Source organism: Vidua macroura, chromosome 4 (genome assembly GCF_024509145.1).
Source record: "Vidua macroura isolate BioBank_ID:100142 chromosome 4, ASM2450914v1, whole genome shotgun sequence".
Taxonomy (NCBI): domain Eukaryota; kingdom Metazoa; phylum Chordata; class Aves; order Passeriformes; family Viduidae; genus Vidua; species Vidua macroura.
The window spans coordinates 13,312,597-13,331,803 of record NC_071574.1 but is presented as its reverse complement, the minus strand read 5'-3'; the positions used below and the strand labels follow the sequence as shown (position 1 = coordinate 13,331,803).

Genomic DNA, 19,207 nt, shown 5'->3' with positions numbered 1-19,207 from the left:
TGTTGAAGGTGGTTAAATTTAAATAGTTTAAATTGGAATGGTTTAAATTTTAATTGTACACCATTTGTTTAAATGGGATATAGTACTCCAGCTGAATTAATTCAAAGCACGGATAGGGCAATATCCTGGGAATACAATTCCTGTAAAACCCATCCCCTTGCTATCTTCCAGGTGCGTAACCTCACTTACATGGTGACGCGGAGAGAAAAAATCAAGAGATCTGTTTGCAAAGTTCAGGAACAGATATTCAACAGCTACACAAAGCAGTTGGAACAAGAAAGAGTTTCAGGTATGCCTCAGTGTTCCCTTCCTCATGTTAGAGCACAGGGACAAGGTTTGCTTAGAGGCTGTGAAGGACAAACAGGGCCTCATTTGTTCTCATTTCATTCTTCAGAAAGATTAATACCTTCAAAATTACTGCAGTGGCCAGATTATCCTTGAACTATTGAGTAACTAATAAACCATATTTTAGATGGCATCAGTGAGATTGGCTTGCTGGTTGCTTTTTGCCTCTGTCTCTGAGGAGTGTCTTTGTCTTAGTGGACAGAGGAGTGCTAGGACTTGTGTTTACTACAAGTGTAATTAGGCACAAGTAGAGTAAGATAAAACCAAACTAGCAGGATGTTGTGAAACCATTACATAGCCACAGAGTTGTGACCTAAAAATGCAGGACAGGCAGCCAAATACCCATTTCTGATGTGAACACGTCAGGCACAAGGAGCGGAGTTAGAACAGGTACATTGATAAACTGGTATTTATCTACACAGCTATGGGATTGCTTGGCTTGAACTTTGTTTGCTTCCATGCAGGTGTGCCTTCTTCATTCTCTTCCATGGAAAACACGGTGCTGTTCAACAGCCCGTCTCTGGGCCCCAATGCCCCCAAGATTGAGGACCTGAAATGGCATTCTGCGTTCTTCAGGAAGCAGATGGGCACATCTCTGGCCCACTCCTTGAAAAAACCCCACAAGAGAGACAGGGTAAGAGACAGGTCTGGGAACGACAGCAAATCCCTGCTGAGGCAGCCCAGCCCAAGGGAAGGAGGCGCAGCTCCAGGCAGCTTTTTAAATTTTGACAAGCCCTTTGCTGAGACGCGGATTGTATCGGCGCAGCAGAAAAACGGCGCCGTTCTACCAGAGCACAGGAAGAGAAGAGACAATCGCCCGCAGTGCGAGGTGGTGAAAGCAGAGCTGAAGGAAAAGACTTCTAAACACAACCACAAACCGCTGAGACCCACGGAACTCTCTCAGAGGCAACTGGAAAACAAAAGGGCTGTGAACCACTCCGGTGGTAGGTCAGCGCCTGGCACTCGGAGGGATATAGTGCCTAAATGTAACGGGGGTCTGGGCAAAGTAAACTCTAATCAGACAGTAGTTAAAGTGCCTACCACGCCCACGAGCCCCGGGAAAAACTGGGGCGGATTCCGAATTCCAAAGAAGGGGGAGAGGCAGCAGCAGGGGGAGAGTGTGGAGGAGGCCTGCCGCCAGAACTCTGGCTACCCCTACCTGGGTGTGGGCAGAGTTCCAGCCAAGGACAGGACGAAAAGCAAGTTAAAGCCTGACAGTGAGAACGATGGCTACGTCCCCGACGCCGAAATGAGCGACTCGGAGACGGAAGTGGCTGAGAAGAAGTGCAGGCAGCAGAGGCTCAGTCCCAGCAGCAGCATTGGCAGGAGGACGGACATTATTCGGAGGAGCATCCTGGCGACCTGACCGGATACAGGGATGGGGGCACTAGAGTCACTGCCTACAAGCCAACGCCACCGTGGTGTGACAGAGGAGCATTCTTGGAGCTACAGGCTGACAAACTGAAAGCCCATTTTTTCTGAGTTGTACAAGTATGTTTACATGCACTTAAAGCTGTTTTAAGCTCTTTGGTTTTGTTTTTTTTTTTCCTCTGCCCCATCCACACCCCCTCACCCTCCCCATTTCTGTGAGAAGTTTGAATCTCCCTTATTTGCAACTTTTTTGAGTAAGCAGAAAAATGACATCACTACTAAAACAGGAGTTGGGATGCACACAACTCACAAAAATCTTTTAAAAGGGGCTGGGGAGGGTAGGAGGAATCAGGCTGTATTCATCCCTTCTAGCTAAAAGGCACTGAAGCTTTTACTCCCTTCCCCTGACTTCTGGAAAAGCACAAGCTCTTAATTTAACTCGTGTGTATTGAATGGAAGATGGTTGTTAGACCATACTGCACTGCACTGGTAAGTCCCATTAGAAATGCTCCCCATCCCTGGGCAGGGGAAGCTCTTTCTCCTCTCTTTGCAGAATGTGTTCTGTTGTGTTCAGTTTGAGCACAGGTGGCAGCTCAAACCCCTCCCTATGCTCCAGAGTTTACATGTAAATGATGACCAGGCACAGCCAGGATGTTGCACTGGAGGAGGAGGAAGGGACAAGGCAGGGCTTGAAAGATCGGGACTGACACAAAGGATGTTCCCAAATGGCTCAGTTCTGAGCAAAGGGCAGGTTTGGGGGTTTCAGCACTCCGTGGAATAACCTGTCACCCATAGTCAGGCACCTGCCTTCGGGAGTGTGATGACAATTCCAGACAGAAGTTTTCTATGGCACTAGGCAGGAGGGTTTACCGAAGGCCACCACAGATGCACTAATGATATGTACTGGGAGAGTCAGGCTTATGACACTAAAAGGTTGCTTTAAAAATGGACACGAATATATATTTTTAAATAGGGTAAAACACAAAGGCAATACATTGTGATTAGCTCTTTACAGTCAAGCAAAGAAAAAACTATTTCGTTCTATTATGGATTAGATTTGATGGAAAAGGGAACTTGTATTCTGACTGTGTACTTTTTTAATAAATGCAAGTGGCAATAATGAGTAAGCTGTGAGCAATAATATGAACAGGTTGTGAGGATACTGTTTTGTACTGAGTAGAGTGTACACATCGCAGTGGAGCATTAGGAGCCTGTACATTTTGGAATTTTTCATAGATGTAGGAGAGGTATGTACTGGAGAAGAAGTTGTAGCAGTGATGCGTTAACAGAGAGACAGGCATAAAGAACCTCCTTCTCCTCCCCTTTCCCACTCCCAGCCTGCTGTTATGGCATCCACTCACCTTGGAATGCCTGACCCTTGCCTCCCGAGGAGGGAACACTGACAACACAGAATTCCTCTGCCACAGGACTGAGGATTCAATCAGAAAATAAAAAAGGCTTAACACCCTATCTTGCTATGCAAGTTAACATTAGCAATTAAATATTTCACCAGAATGCATCCCTGTTTTAAAACTCAGAAGTCTTAACCTTTTGAGGAAGGGGAATTTTATGTAAGATGATACACTTTCAAAATCCTGTTGCTGGTCCCAAGAAGTCCCAAGAATAATATATGATGTACAGAGGTGATAGTCAGGTAGGGCATTGGTGACTGAGGTTACACAGTCACTCTTGGGATGTCTTCAGAGTATAATCAGAACACAGAGAAAAGGCCAATAAGTTCTACTCAACATCCAGCACCATTCTCCAGACAGACACTGGTATTTTCTGTAAGAAAGAAGCTCATGACCACACAGGAATTGTCAAGCCATAGATGGAATACCCTAAATTTGGATTATGAGTAAACCTTTAACCCCACACCCTTTGGACAGAGGTACCTTGTTAATTTGCACTATATCATGAACACTTATGTTGTGCAGAGTGAATGCCTTAGCTGCTTTGTCCCCTGGCACTGAGGGCAGAAAGCTTTGTGAGGTTTCCAGTGGAGCTGACCCCAAACCAAAAAAGGCTGTGGTACGACCAGCTCTGTAGGTTAGTTTTGTCCGTGTGCTTAGCCCTCAGCAGGAGGTGTTGCAGGTACTGCCGTGACAAACCCACCCCCCGTGTTTTACTGGGATTTGCTGGATTTCTGTTTCAAAGCGTGACCTTTCCTTGTGCTGACTGACCAAGAGATCTTTGATATGATCCGTGTGTTCTGTCCAACCGTAGGCTAGCTGAACGTCTGTAGAGTTTCCTGGAATGCCATTTGTTAGGTTATAAACTCACACAGATCTAAATGAAGGGTTCATGTCGTGTACAAATCTTGATTTCAGAAGTTTGAGACAATTGTGATGACATTTGTAAAACTTGTACAGATTTTTCACTATGTGCCTAGCTTTGGTGTCCATTCAGCTGAAATTAATTAAAAAAAAGGTGCATGAAGAGAAACAGAAATAAAAAAGGATATGTAGAGATGACTATTTTATATTACATGGCCCAATCCTGTATTTATTTTCTCCCTTTTTTGAAGTATTTCTAAAGACCTAGTTGAAACACCTGTATTTTTTGTTAAAATATTCCGTAGAATTGTGCCTTTTGTCTGTATGTGAATAAATGCTGTACATTTTTGCAGTATGCTTGCCAGCAGTGGCTTAGACCCCCCTGTATTTTGTATTTGGTTTCTTACAAAAACACTTCACTGCAATGGTCTGAACAGCTTTCATGGATTAGTACAGGTATCACCATTCACACTGCAGCTGCAAGATTCTGTAAATTTTTAAGGTGTTTTTTCAGGACTGCTTTGTTACTGACAGCTGTGCCCATCCCATCAACAGCACACTGTGTGGTTTTGCCCTTGGTATCCTCACAGAGATGTTGCTTGCCTCAAACCATTTACATTTGTAGATAGAGGATGTCCTTGCAAAAGATGTCTGTATGTGTCCCACTGGAAAAGGAACATGAGGTTTGAACCTGTGGATCTTTGGGATAATCAGGCTGAAAGTTCATTCACACTCTGAACTGGCTGGGATCATTAATTACTGAGAGAACACTTTCTTGTATAGTGGGATTTCCAGGAGATAAGGATTCCTCTAAACTCCAGATACAGAAATACAGAATGGACTTGGTGCTGAGCAAGAAAAAGCAAGGCAAGGCTGTGAAAGGACACCCTGAGCAATCCATCTTGGGGAAAAAAAAAAGACCTCCTAATTTGGGAGCAGCCTCCTCTAGCCACCTCAGGGAAATGAAAGGAGGTGGTGGGTGTATGATGAGCTCCTTGTCACCACATTCCTGTTCATGGTGCTACAAGGCAGACCAGGACAGAAACCTTTTCCTTTCCTGTGTCATCTGCTGGAGTTGCTCTCCTGCCCCTTCCCTTCACCATGAGGTGCTTGTGTCAATCCCTGCAGCTCCTGTTCTGGCAAACAGCCACCACATAGGAGTTGCACCCCAAGGTGAAATGAATATACTCATAATTAACAGGGAAGCATGCAGGTGCCCTGTGCTTCCAGGAACAAATACCCAAATCCTGAGAAGTGCCTGCCCCTTCCACAGCCAGGTTTCACTTCACAGCCAGAGCCTGCCTTTGAAGAGTGAAGGGGATTAATGGTTCACACAAAATCTTCCAGGTGGCCTGTCATAATCTCAGCTGTGCATTATGCAAATGGAAACAAGGTGCCTGGTACTTGCCTGCCTCTGTATCACTCTGCTGATTGATGAAAATCTCACCCAAACAGCTGCTTGGAGCTTCTGAAAAATGTATCCATGTTGTTTTGGAGAATCTTCAACATCTTTTAACCAAAACTGAGATTTAGAGATTGCAGTGGATACAGGCATCTATCAAAAAGAAAAAGCAACAACTGTAGGAACTAGTGGCTTTCACTGCAGGAAGCAGGAGTTGTTTCTAAGGGTGTATCCATCTTGCAGGCTCTACCTAAACAGCCAAGATTTCAGGAGGCAGCCCAAAGTCTTGCTTCCACAGGGGGATCAGCCCGGCTCCATCCTCTAAAATGCAAATATGGTGAAGATCCACTGCCATGGACACACAGGTTTATTAATCCAAATGAGACACTTCCATCAAGCACTGGGCAAGCACTACCCAGCAGCTGAATGAGAGGTTAGAAACCAGAACTGCACTCTTCACATTTAAGTGGAAGGACAAGCAATTATGTAAGTTAAGGCCAAGATGTGAACACTTCAAAAATCAGTTAAACACCTACTGAATGCCTGTAATATACGCAAAAAGAGAAAATGGAGTTTGGCTGTAATTGTATAATGATAGCCATGACATATCTCAACTACCAAAAAAACCCCATATACATGAGGATTCCCACATCTTGGCATCTTTACAACTGAAACCCACTATTTCAAAAGGTATAAAGGCTGGATGACTTCACTTTTGTGCAAATTGAAGTAAGAGAATAGAAGTCCCCAGATACATCCAAGCCAAGGGAGCAGACCAACAGAAAAGCAAGGAATTGTAAAATAACTAAGAAATTATTTTATTAAGAAGAAATATTAAGAAGAATATTAAGAATTAAAAGCACAGCTGCAGGAAGATTACAGAGCTTAGGAATAAACTGAGTAATCACAGCAGCATTTTCATTATTACCTGCACCTTAGGGGCATCAAACCAAACCAAACTGAATTCTTCACGCTGGAAGGCAACAGAGGCATTGTGCAGCTCAAACACTGACCATCAAAAGAGCAACTCTTTGGCACTCATGCTGTAATGAGTCTAATTGTAATTCACAAAGGATCTTCAAATTGTTCCCAAGTTACCTGCACCATAAGGAAAAATTAAAGATACTGGCTGCACATGAGCACAGCCAAGATGAATTTCAAGTGTTACCTGCTCCCTGTACACAATCTCATTACAGTTGGAGCTACCAGATTTTAGACCAAAAAAACACGAATGTGCCACAGTACTGTGTCAGATTTTTTCATCTGCTACATTAAAGGACTTGAATGACAACATTTTGCAGTCTTCTTCCAATCTTTATTGTGCATACAGAGACAGGATCTTCAGCCACTCCCTTTCTTACCAGAATTTAAGTTTTACAAGCCTTGCTGTGCTTTTGACTGTAGTGCTCCAATATGAAGCTTCTCCAGCAATCCTCTTAACTCCCAACATGGTGAATGATAAAAACACATGTTTAAATATTTTCCAGATCCCTCAGGGAAGCAGTTTTTTTATTCTGTGTAGTAATCAGACTGAGCTGTAATGAAACACAAGCAGATGATAGCTTTGTAATAATTCTTTGTAGGATCAAAGTAACAGTAGAACTTCCATACTGAAAGTGTCATGAAGGAGAGGGAACAAGCACAGGCAGTGTGACTTTGGGATGAACAGCAGGATTTACAATGTACTCTGTAGATGACTACTGCTTTTGTCTTAATTCAGATCCCAGAGAATACAAGATGATACGTAGCAGGAATACACTAAAAGACACCTACAGGATAGATGTTTTAAACTTGTGCAAACATTATCTTGTATTTTTTATGCTTCTTACTGATCACTATTATTTCAGAATAAGCTAAGATTTACAGTCATTCAACTGACCACAACAGAAGTGTAATTTATAGGCTCCCTACTAGTCCAGCTCTAGTCTATATTTGATACAATTTTACAGTGACGGCAGATAACACAGGCCAGAAAGCAGCCCTCAGCCTATAGGTTAGGAATAGAGAGAATCATCACTGAGTCTGATGGAATTCACATGGGAACATTCAGCCTTCTGCAGCCTAGCAGAGAATAAAGACCCAGACTCAGAAGAGAGGACATTCTTGCAGTACTACTGGAGACCTTTAGCAGGGACAGTGCCAGTATTTGTTTTTTTGGGGTGGAGAGAAAAAGGAAGGGGCTTGGCACAGCAGTTCCGAAGTCACTACGGAGAAGCCAGGCCTCTGCAGTAACCTCTGCCACAAGGGCAAGGCAGTTCTGAAGTCTGGCAACAGCACTTGGGCTGCACAATGTCAAATCTCTTTGTTATCTTCCAGAGAAAGCCTGGCGAGGAACAGCTAATTACCAATGTTTTCAGGAACAGCAAGACCTCTTCCTCTATGGGCACCAAGGCCATGAGTTTATTGCTTGAAATGTGACATAAGGATGTTTGGGTTTTTATGGGAAGACAGCATCTTAGAAGCATTAGAGCTAAACAGATCCACATAATAAACAGGAGGCTAAAAAAAATTAATTCGTCTTTCAAAGCAAATCTTCAGCAGCTGAATAGACCTTGTCATGACAGAGAGCATTTAGAGCCAGGAACCACAGCTTATGTTATGACAGCTTGGCAGCTATGCCCATTTATTCACTGCTGTTGGGAAAAAAAATGCCATTTGTCCTAACTGAGCAATTTAGGTCAGCCAAATATCATCTCTCTGCAGCTCACATGGGGTCACCTGCATTAACAAGCTGTAATTTGCAAATGGTTTTCCTAAATCACTGTAAAAAAAGCAGGAGGCAGAAAGACCATCTTTACTTAATAGGAGGCCAATTTGAGTAATGAACTTCCTTGGCAAAAAAAAAATGAACTCAGTGTATAAACCCCCATGGGATTTGCTTCAAGTTGTACAGCTTAAACACTATGGAAAAACTGAATACTGAGAGGGATACACTCTCTCTCCTTTATCTCTCCAACGGCCTGGAAAGAAACAAGCATTTCCTACTCTGTCTGCACAATTTTTACCACTGCAGGAGCTGCAGCTGTAACACACAGCCAATGGTAACTGCAGTGGGTGCACTCCAGACCAGCAAACAGGAGCTACAGTTATTTAAGGGTTTTTTTAATCTTTGCTAACTTGCCATTTCTAAAGCTGGAAAGGCCTGTACACCTTCATTCACACATCCTCAACCATGCAGGTTTAGTTCATATCAAACTGGTTTCTACACACAAACCTAAGATGTCAAATAAACATCCTGTCAGAGGGTGACATGTCCAAAATCCAAGCTTGTTAAAATCCTGTTGGTAATAGTGCTCATCAGTGATCACCTCTGCCTCAGGAATGACATAAAGTGAGTACTTCTGCATATTCCATGTGTTTGGATAACACTTTTTGTGAGCTGGGTACCTGTTGGGATGCTGTGGCTGCTCTTTGTTCTGCCTGGCTCAGCCGCCTCTGAAGCCTGTCGATGTATTCCCGATACTCCATCATCAACGTCTCATCCTGTGGAAACAGAATCTCTCATCACAATGCCAAGTTCTTTTTCACTGAATCCACTAATTCTGTAGCAAAAAGAAGCTTAACACAAGAGGAATGTCAGAAGTGGAACTGTTTTCCCCTTACAATAAAAGCCTGAGGACAAAACTGCTGACACATCATAGAGAATTTCCAGCTCAAATGTGACATCATCTGACTTTTCCAATCAATCAGTCTGCAGGGGAAGTTTTACTCATTTCACCACCTTGAAGCAAGATGGATTAAGGCTGACATTTTAATTCAAGTTATTTAATCCACGCAACCTTACAACATAAATGTTTTAGCTATTTAGCTCAGAAGAAAGAGGAATACAGTAGATAATACAAATGGGATGATAAATCTGCTACAGATTTCCTCTGTTCCCTTCAAAGGGTCTGTAAAAAGCCTTTCTTAACCAGCCTTTACTCACTTCTCATATAATTTTTGTCCTCTAAATAACACAGCACTACAAAAAAAAACAAGACAGAAGGACTTATCCTGGATAGAACTGGATGTTATCACAGATTTTATAAGGCTGACAGGAAAGCCCTTTCCTAAAGTGGCCATTAATTATTGAACAATGCACATTCCAAAACAACCCTGCCCTTAATCTTTAATGGATATTGCTTTTAGCTATATTTATATAAAGACACAGAATGTAAATTCTGCATACACACAGCACGTGGAGAACTTGGTGTCTGTATGTGCCACATGATCCATAATCCCAGTGTGCCTGCTCCTGTTTTGGGGCTTGCAGGGATTCACAGGCAGAAGTAAGTTCAGAAACATTTCCTGAAATTTGTCCAGAATTGCTAGATTAGTCACTTAGAAAGATAGAAAGATGATTTCCCCTTTCACTTTGGTAATTTGAGAGTAAAGTTCATTTGTCTTCCTGCCATTGGAACATGTCAGTCAGCAAGAAACAGTGAGGCTTCCCAGTTGTTACTATCTCTGTCAAAAATCCTTAGTTTTCTCTAAACCAGCAACATAACTCACCTAAATAGGTTTCTGCTAAGACTTTAAGTGTATGCACATCAGGTTGTAACTGAAAGTAGCTGTCACATCAGGCATTATCTTACCTCAGTTACCTTCTCATTTGCTATTTCCAGCTGGGAAATGAGCTCCTGGCTACGGAGTTTTTGTTGACGCAGCTCACTTCTGGGAATCAGAAGAAAAGATGCTGATTGGCAAACAGTAGTACTTCAGTTATTGGAATGTAATTTCATAGATAGTTCCATGAATTGTGGAGGCTTATGGTGGGTTTTAATTACAGGGTTATTCTTAAAACACCCATTTCAAAAGCACCACACAGCACTTCTTCATGCTGTGCATTCAAAACTGTAATGGCAGAGGAACAAGATGTATTTGTTAGAATCAGCAAGACTTTGTCAAGAGCACTTGACATTTTACAGGGTTTTTTTTTCCTGTTTATTGAATCTTATTTTGGAGGCATGCTATCTAGTATGCAATAAATATAAGTTGTGTTTTGCACAGTAAGTTCAATATTGAGATTAACATTCTAATTAGTGTTCCATAACCAGACCTCAATGTAGGCGTTTTTAAAGGTGCTTTGAAGTACCTAAAAATAAATCATTCTATACTTGTGAGACAGACAACAATGTGAAACATTGTGAGGAAAAGGAAAATACCAACTACTTCAACAGCAGTCTTTTCACTTTTATACTGAATGAGTTTTAGTGATCCCCAATTTACACAGTATTGAAGACAAAAAAACATCTGGATTATGACAATCTCTGAGCTAGTGCCTAAAGGAAACAGTTATTGCCTTCTATCAGCACAAGAAGAAGGATGACTGAAGACACAACTCCAGTAATTTTGGCCAGGGAAAGATGCAACCTAAGTGAGCTGCTGTAACCTCTGACCCGTCTCTACCACCTCACCTTAAATGCTCTACTTGTTGCTGAGACTGCATGCACTGCAAGGGAAGCTAAAGCCTTTATTTTTGAGGGAATGGAGGTAAGGTAGCAGATACTTTAACCTCAGATCTTCACCTTAAACTCTGCTATTTTAATGATGACACTTGGTTCTCAACAATAATTTGCTTTTATAAACTTTTAAACTTAGTACTTCATAAAAGTTTCAAAACTGATACATGGTACTTGAAATACAAGGTTGCAATGCATGTGTAACATCAGGTCACCACTACATCTGGTGAGGAGTTTCCACTCACCTGTTCTCAACCCATCTTTTTAACCTCTTTCACCAGCCCCAGGCAGGTATCACAAAAACAGTTCAACAACTTTGAACTTTCACAGAAATGAGAGCACTTAGGCAGATATTTCAATGCTGTTAAACAGTTAAAATCACACCTAGGTTATACCTGTTATCACATGTGAACACTCTTATATAAAGTAAGAATTAAGATTGCAGGATCAAGACAGTATGTTAGTATGCAACACTATTTTTGTAATTTGCCCTCTGTATTTTAGTACTAAGCATCAAATGAGGCATTTTCAATATAGGAGACCAATTTTAGGTGCCGTAAAAATTCCCAGTTACTGAAAGGACCCGGTCTCCTGTGCTTGTGCTGAGGTATGGAATTAGCATGCTTAGCAGCACAGACACCATAAACAGAGTTTACAGGCTCATACACAGCTGTGATCAAGAAATTATTTTTATAATGAGATCACACTGAACACATATTTAAAAGGAAACAGTTTAACCTTGTAAGCATAAGGAAATGTGATGGCTATTGAGCTAGACAATTGATTCAATCTGAGTGTTAACCCTCCCCCAAATACAACTTATGAGTTCTCAATATTAGAACTGAGCAATAATCCCAACTGCTGGATAATTACATCAGCCCCCACTGCACACTGTCTTTGCTAAGTGAGTAGGAAACAAAAGGTGAGCTTCCAGCATTTCAGCAGACGGGTGATAAATCCGCCAGCTGCAGCAAGTACTTTCTGCAAAGCTCTCATGACAAATATAGCACGTGCCAGCTGTTTTTTTGGTTGAATTATACTATAATATGCTTCAGTTACTCTTAGTAATTGCGAATTTTCTATACTGCCAGTACCTGCAGCTGTCTCTCATCCTGGAAATTTTTTTTTTTTTTCTTTAATGAACATCTTAAAATAAGCAGCTATGGCTGCCAAACATTGCACAAGTGCAGCCAAGAATAATGTTTCAGAAAACGAGGCAACTTCTTCATCTCAAGATGCCATGCAACTCACTCCATGTACTCTTCAGGATGCAGGGAAAAGGAGAAAGCATTCATGGCCAACACTTCATATATTGCCACCAAAAAAGGTCATTCCTCAGAGGCAGACTATTTTAAATCACAGAAAAGATAAAAACAGAGAACTCCAAACCCTACACATGCTTACCGATGAGTCAGGGACTCTAACTATGACAAAGAAATGTGTCAGAGGCAAAAACTGGAACAAAGACACCCAAAATAGCTGCAGTCAGATGCCTTTAGCTAAGCAAAGTCTTTAAATATAAAAACAATATGGCAAGGATTCCCTTTTGTTAGGTACTGACAATTATAATACAAGTAACTATTAAGGAAATAAAGCTATTCTGTATAGTTACTCAAATAAATGGGTTTATGCTGCAAGTAGTTTTTTTTTTATTTTTCCCCTCCCAAAAGTTTTATCTTGCTGCTAGACAATAATGGCAGCTGAATAGGATTATTAACTTATTAGTTTGTTCACACTGTGTATTGTTACTGCATTTTATTACTTCTGTAATTAGAGTTCAGATTTTAAAGCTCCTCAAATGCAATGTTTCATGGAAGCAAACTTGTCCCCCTTTATAGTTTAAGCCAATGTTTATAAATTATTTCATGCACTGTTTTGTAGAAGAACAGACCTGTGTACACCTATTTCTACCCCTATTCAAGCTAAACAGTACCTAAACTGAGCAATCATCCATGTGTCTGACATGCCAAAGCAATATCCATGGCAAAGCTGAGAGAACTGTCAATTTCCTGTCAGGTTTTCAAGTTAGAGGATTGACCTTTTTCCCTGCTTGCAGTTGTCCAGATCTAGTCCACTGAAGGGCATTCTGTGATGATTCAGTCTTTTGATTCAATAGAAAACTCTGTTTATCCAAGTAAATCTTATTCTGTTCCCTGTTCCAACCAGAATCACATTCAATAAAAATAAGCCCTTGGTGTTGGCCACTGGTGCAAAGACTGGCAAGGGTTTATTTGCTTACCTGCAAAATTCTCTATTTACCCCAACTTTTCATTCTCAGGGTAAGGACATGAAAGTCTACAAAAAATACTGATATGCCAATGAGATGGTATTAACCATCTTTTGTATTTGTGCATTAATCAGACTTGTAAAGGTGGGCTTTGCAGAACAAAGCAATCATCTGCCCTTTATTTTTAAAACTTGCATACAGTCTGCCACTTCATTTTATTTGAGCAGATGCTGGCAGACTGAGTTACCCTGGTTTTGCCTAAATTCTGCTGTCAGAACTGTCTCTTTCAATCCTTCCCATTCTACCCTCTGTTCTGTTGTTACTGAAGTTTATTTCCTTCCAATTTACAAATTTCCTAAACATTCCTTTGGTATTGCTGTTTCCACTTCCTATGCACTGTCATTTATTCTTCTCAGCTGAAGTCTGAAGAACTACAGAGCTTTACAGTGATGCTGTAAGGTAACAAGAGCAGTCTCAGCCAGTCTCTTCCCCCATATGTGGCCAGAGGAACCGTTCTTCTGGATTACAGTGCTTCAATGAAAGCAAGAGCCTTTAAAAACTTGTGCATGCTTTCCTCACCCTCTTTCAAACGTAAATTATTTCAAATGAAGACAAGAAAAGTAAAAAGCACTTGACACCGATTTTTTCACCAGAGCTGTCAAAGGCACCTTAAATTTTTGGGAAATTCAAACTGAGAGCCTAAAGCTTTACAATTGAAAGCTCTACACCCTGCAGATCAGCAATAACTGCAACATCGATTGCTTCTAGTTCTTACCAAATTCAACACTCATTTGTGGAGAAGAGACACTGGAGATCAAAACAGCTTTTTCAACATTAAATCTGATTTGGTTATTTAGATTACTTGGCCAACATTCCACATAAACAGGAGGAGGGGGAAAGAATCAATTAGTAACTCAAGAATCAGAGTAATTAACATGAAATACGTAAATTATTCACCAAGACTTAAAAGCTCTTTTTGAGTTATGAAAGAAGTTTGACAGTTTTATAAAATTTCTATACTTCTGTTTTCAAATTAACCCCCTATAAAGAATATGAAAGATCACCTTTTTTACAACTTTTTACAGTGAACACTCACTTTATACTATTTTACTACTATTTTATAATTGTAAACATTTGCTGTCTAAGTTCACTTCAGTACATACTATTAGAACTCAAAGTACATTTAACATGGATGCAATCAGGGGACAGAGCAGTTTGGTTTCTGACTCTGCCAGAGCAGACACTGTGGGAACAAAGGGCATAAACTTGGCAGTGAGTTGTTGGCCATCCTGCCAAGAGCAAAGTTTGTATTTGGAATGATGACCCGTGTCACAAGGAGCACTGATCTCCTTAGTTACCTTCAGGGTTGATTGGCACAAGGAGTGTGAAGCAAAACTGGCTCCTTGCCCTTCTGCAAGGTGAAGATGAGATCTATTACCAATAAGTTCTCCTTAAGATGCATGCAGCATCTCAAGATGCTCAGAGGGAAGAAAGCTTTTCTCATAAATGAAGACTGTAATACATTTGTATAAAGAAAATGTAAATGTAACTTAATCTGCAAGTATTCAGTGCATTGCCTCCTGTTTCAGCACTGGTTCTGAATTCCAAGTTCAGTTTTATCAGCAACAGTTACATGTTTAACTTGAATGAAATCCACAGGTCCAGAAAAGCACAGAATAATTTTCAATGAAGCTTGGAATTATCAATTTACTTATCAACACTTCTACCTAAAGGTTTTTCCACTGATCTACTAGATTCTTATGTTTTTTACATTATATGCTCTACCATTACAGTTTGCAAAATGTACTTAATTTTTTTTCAGATCAAAAACCCCCTAACATTCACTGATGTTGCTTCATTCCTTAGAATTATTTAATGCTTCCTTTGTGCATATAGATTACACCTCACCAACAAAACCCTGCAGACTTAGAACATGACAGATGAGCAGCATGGAATGTGGAAAAGTTAGCAGCTGCTGCTGGTAAGTTTAATAAAGAAGCCAAAATGCTTCAGACACCTTCACATGGAAAATGAAAGCAATGAGGACAGAACTGGAAAACCAACATGACTTTCAGGCAAAGGAATGGGAAACACCTACACTAACAAATGGGACACTGAGTCAGTGTTTATGGGAGCTGCACTAACAGCAACCTCCTGGCGGAATGCAATCTAAAATGCTTCCCCCATGCACATGGATAGGACTTGGTTAGGAAGTTTGTAACTTCCTAAAAAAACACTCAGCTATAAAACACATTAGCATGCTGCAAGAGTAATGATTCTTGTTAAAAACTGTATTTTTGTTAAAAAATTAAATTCTGCTACATGGCACCAACACATCCTCTGCATTTGCTCACGTATTTACATGGATCCTCTGTTCTCTTGGACCCCACCACGAGGCTTGGTGAGAACATTTCCTGCATTAGCCTCAAGAGACCTTCCAAACACAGCATTTAATTAACAACAGATTAATTAATCCATTACCAGTATCAGTCTTATTTTGTGTTCTTAATGAAATTTCCCCGATAAATGCATTTGCTGCAAAATTATTCTGCTTTTTAAATGATCAGCAACTTGATTTTAGTTCCCAACACAGTAAGAAGCTATTTGCTGCTCTGTACTTGCACTCAAAATGTTATTGTGACAGATGAAAAGAAATATGATAATTATACATTTATAGTAAAAGCAAGGACTTTTGTGCTGAATGACTACTACAATGTAAATCCCGGAGCTAATTTTCATACCAACTGCATTCTGCACTACATTGCTGAGTGTCTGGCAATGCACAGAAGGTGAAAAATAAGCTGGCTTTAAAATTTCCAGATAATACTGATAAGGTTCAGTTAGACTACTTGTCACCATGATATCAGAGCATCACTGCACAAATTTAACACCAAATTCTTGATGTCAGTCTAAATGACAACCTTCCTGTTTCTATTGCCAGCTTCCTTGCCAGGTAGAGCAAATGCCTGATAAAGACTTCTATTTCTAGCTTACACCGAATGAAAAGGCATAACACACAAAACCATATCATAAAGTAACTGATTAGTTTTTGGGCTTGCACCAAAATGTCTACTGAAGTCACATAAATAGGGACATTTTCAAGATTTATTACCCACTTTTCACCCAGTTCACAAAGCAGACTTCCTTGTATTTTCTATGTCAGCATTTTGCTGCAGATAAATAAGGTCTGAATCTCTTGGTTTGCTGTAACAACTTTTTAACACTGAACAGTAAAGCTTTTAGAGGGAAAACAGCTGTATCACAGATAACTTTAGTTATTTTGGAAGTCTGCAATTTTCCCCTTTTAACTGGAATCTGCTGAACCACATCCAGGATCTAGTGATGAACTTAGATGCTCAGCTGTGAAGTTTTGTATTTTGATTTACAGAAAATAAACTACAAGTTTAAGAGTTAAAATTTACCTTAGCATGAAAGATTGCAAAATAATTTTCTTCTCCAGTTACTGCATTTACAAAAGATGCTAAAAAAGTATCAGTAAGAGCTAACTAATTACATACAGTGAAGCTACACCACTAAAACTGTCAGTGAATCAGCACAGCTCGCAGTGTCTCACAAACAGGCTCAATACTCTTGTCTTCTGAAAGAGACTTTTCCCTTTCCTAAAGAACTGTTTAATGATAACCTTTGTAAAATGCTGGATGTTTTAAAGGAAAATAAAGCCAGCCTGTATCTGAACAGATAGGGTAAAAAGCCTCCTGTAACTGTTTGCTTAGGGAAGGCAAAGATAAGCGTATCCTTCACTGCAAAGATGGATATCCAGGTTAACAGTAGTGGCAAGGTAGATTTTCCTGGCTTGTGTTTAGAGAGCTAGCTTCTAATTCCACTCACACCACTGGCATTCTGATAGCCAAGCTATGCTTCAGAAACTGGAACTACAGAAACTGCATGGGATACTGGAAATATGATTGAAGCTGAGAATATGTAAAGCATTACATTAATAATAAAATATGAAAAAACCCCAAGACTACCCCAAAGGAAATGAAAGGTAGAATTCACTGGTTCCCAATTTTAATAGGGAAAAGCTTTGCTTCCACGTTAACATGATAGTAAAGCAATTTCTAAAAACAGTCTGAGCAAAGAACCACATGAGTGCATCACTTAAAGTGACTAAAGGGCTGCTTCAAATGTATCAAGTTAACAGAGCTGCATAACCTGATTTTTTGTTCTCAAACCCACTGAAAGGTAATGCAATGTTATATTCCTTTCTAACTACTTTAATTTTAAAGAAATTAGACTTATGAAATAAGGCTTCCTATTTCAGCAATTATTGTGGACCAGTGTGTCAACCTCCTCCAATTTTTAACCAGTTTTGAAGAAGAGGAGATCTTGAGGACATAAACTACTCTACAGTTCTATAAAAATACCAGGCTAATTTAATCTCAAATTAATAGCCTACTTGAGCTAACTGAACAGCATTTCCTGAGCCTAGAAATGAAATAAAGCATAGGGGAAACTTGCAAAACTAAAAAATATTCTTATATTCTACACTGCAAAATACAAGCATGAGCTTAGAAATATGGATGAATTAAGAGAAAAGTAAAGTTTATACCATTTTTTTCTTAGGAGAAACACACAACCCATTTTTATCTTCATTTATAACAGCAACTGTTCAGAAGAGCACGTTAGATATACATTTCAAGAGGTTTTTGTCCAGTTTATTTTAGAAGTCTGGAGATTCACTTCACAACTGATGTTATGGCTTTTCTGATGAGGTACAGAAGTTCTCATAATCCAAAGTTAAAATTGTCTAAATTGAGTGTGCTGTATCTTGACAGAGAAAAATCAAAAGTAATATATTCTATTTACTTTCTGTCATTATAAAACCTCCCACATTATCTACAAGAAAATGAAACAGTGAAAGCTTTACTTCAGTGCTGACTTCACAGAGAGCATCACAGGTTCTGTTTATATCACTGTTTGTTTTGCTGCAAGCACATCTTTGAGTCTGGATGGTTTGCTCTTCATGGTTTTTCACCACAGATCTACTGCCACACCCCAAATAGTATCTGAACCACACTTTGCAGAAGGAGAACAAAACGGCACTTACTTCAGCTTACTGATCCTGGCTTCTGTAGTTTCAGTGAGGTTTTTTGTTTCTTCTTTCCACCTGTTTGTTGCTTTTTGCTGAGCTACCAAGAGACGTCTGAGCTCAGTAGTAGACTTGTGACTGGTGTCCTCCATCTCCCTGAGTCGAGCTTCATACCCATGTTCTTTCACTGCAAGCTCATGCTCCATTGTGCTTATCTAAAAAAACCCCACAAATCCTGCACAATCAAATCTCTCGCTCTTTACCTTTTTTTTCCATTTGTTTTACAATGCCTGAGTTAAATTTATAAACATTTGTTGGAAGTGTGTAACATACAGTAATTAAACTTCTAATTATATACTCAGAGATACGTGTTCCCAAAGCCAATTTAAGCAAATAGGACAACTGACAATAAAGGATAATGAGATGTGTATGCTTATTTTTGTAAGTAATCTTTATTCTTTTCCCCTTGTGTTTCCTCCACAGAAAAAAGGTGATTCTTTTTCATCTAGCTAAATGTTTTAGGACTTTCATAACTGTATCTGCAATCCTTTGTACATCAGAGGGAAATTAAATCAAGCAGCGAATCTGATCTGTGACTATAATGGAAGCCTGCCCGATTAAAAATGAGACAGACAAAGATTTAGTGTATGCTTTCTGTGCTTCATATCCACCACCTCTCTGTTACAAGATTCTCATCCTTTGTTTAAGCAAAGGGTTCTGGACTTGTACAAGAGTCCCTGTTCAATTTCACAGCTTTCTTTATCTTGTAGTGCAACGTGGAAGCCAGATTTGAGCTGGTCCCCACTCACACCTTGTAAAACTGCTTACTGGGGTTGTCTTCATTGCTCCAGATCCTCAGATCCCTTTATTTGGTATCTTTACACTGCAGAGGGGAAAGTACCAGCTTTGCATGTTCAGAAAGCACATCAAGGATGAAAGCTGTTCCTCCCTCCAGAAGCCACAGGTACCCTGAATCTGTTGACGTTACTACTGATTCCTTATCCCATCTGCAGCCTACTCAGGGGCATTTAATGGAACATGTTCAAAAAGAACAAACCAGCTTGCAGCTAATACTCTTGTTTGCAGCTAAGCAGA

General features: G+C 40.1%; 2 protein-coding genes and 1 long non-coding RNA gene across 13 annotated transcripts in view; 2 read left to right on the top strand and 1 right to left on the bottom strand.

Annotated features, from left to right (window-relative positions):
- Positions 1-6,685, top strand: part of JADE1 (jade family PHD finger 1) — a 46,417-nt gene extending 39,732 nt beyond the window's left edge. For all 8 annotated transcript variants that reach the window (XM_053976776.1, XM_053976775.1, XM_053976779.1 and 5 more), the window contains 2 exons: positions 172-289; positions 810-6,685. In XM_053976776.1, coding sequence (XP_053832751.1) covers positions 172-289; positions 810-1,711 — 1,020 coding nt within the window. In that variant the 3' untranslated portion in view covers positions 1,712-6,685. The remainder of the gene's footprint in view (positions 1-171; positions 290-809) is intronic.
- Positions 6,686-6,687: 2 nt separating this feature from the next.
- The window catches only part of SCLT1 (sodium channel and clathrin linker 1), a 29,744-nt gene continuing 17,224 nt past the window's right edge, over positions 6,688-19,207 (bottom strand). For 2 of the 4 annotated variants that reach the window (XM_053976782.1, XM_053976784.1), the window contains 4 exons: positions 18,131-18,327; positions 9,969-10,047; positions 8,782-8,877; positions 6,688-6,929 (listed from right to left, as the gene is read on the bottom strand). In XM_053976782.1, coding sequence (XP_053832757.1) covers positions 6,867-6,929; positions 8,782-8,877; positions 9,969-10,047; positions 18,131-18,327 — 435 coding nt within the window. In that variant the 3' untranslated portion in view covers positions 6,688-6,866. Of the gene's footprint in view, positions 6,930-7,356; positions 8,878-9,968; positions 10,048-18,130; positions 18,328-19,207 lie in introns of those variants that run through there. The other 2 variants (XM_053976781.1, XM_053976783.1) reach the window with 1 other exon arrangement.
- On the top strand, positions 14,404-19,076 carry LOC128806906 (uncharacterized). The gene is made up of 3 exons (XR_008436971.1): positions 14,404-14,480; positions 14,959-15,043; positions 19,002-19,076. It is a non-coding gene; the product is annotated as an uncharacterized LOC128806906 (long non-coding RNA).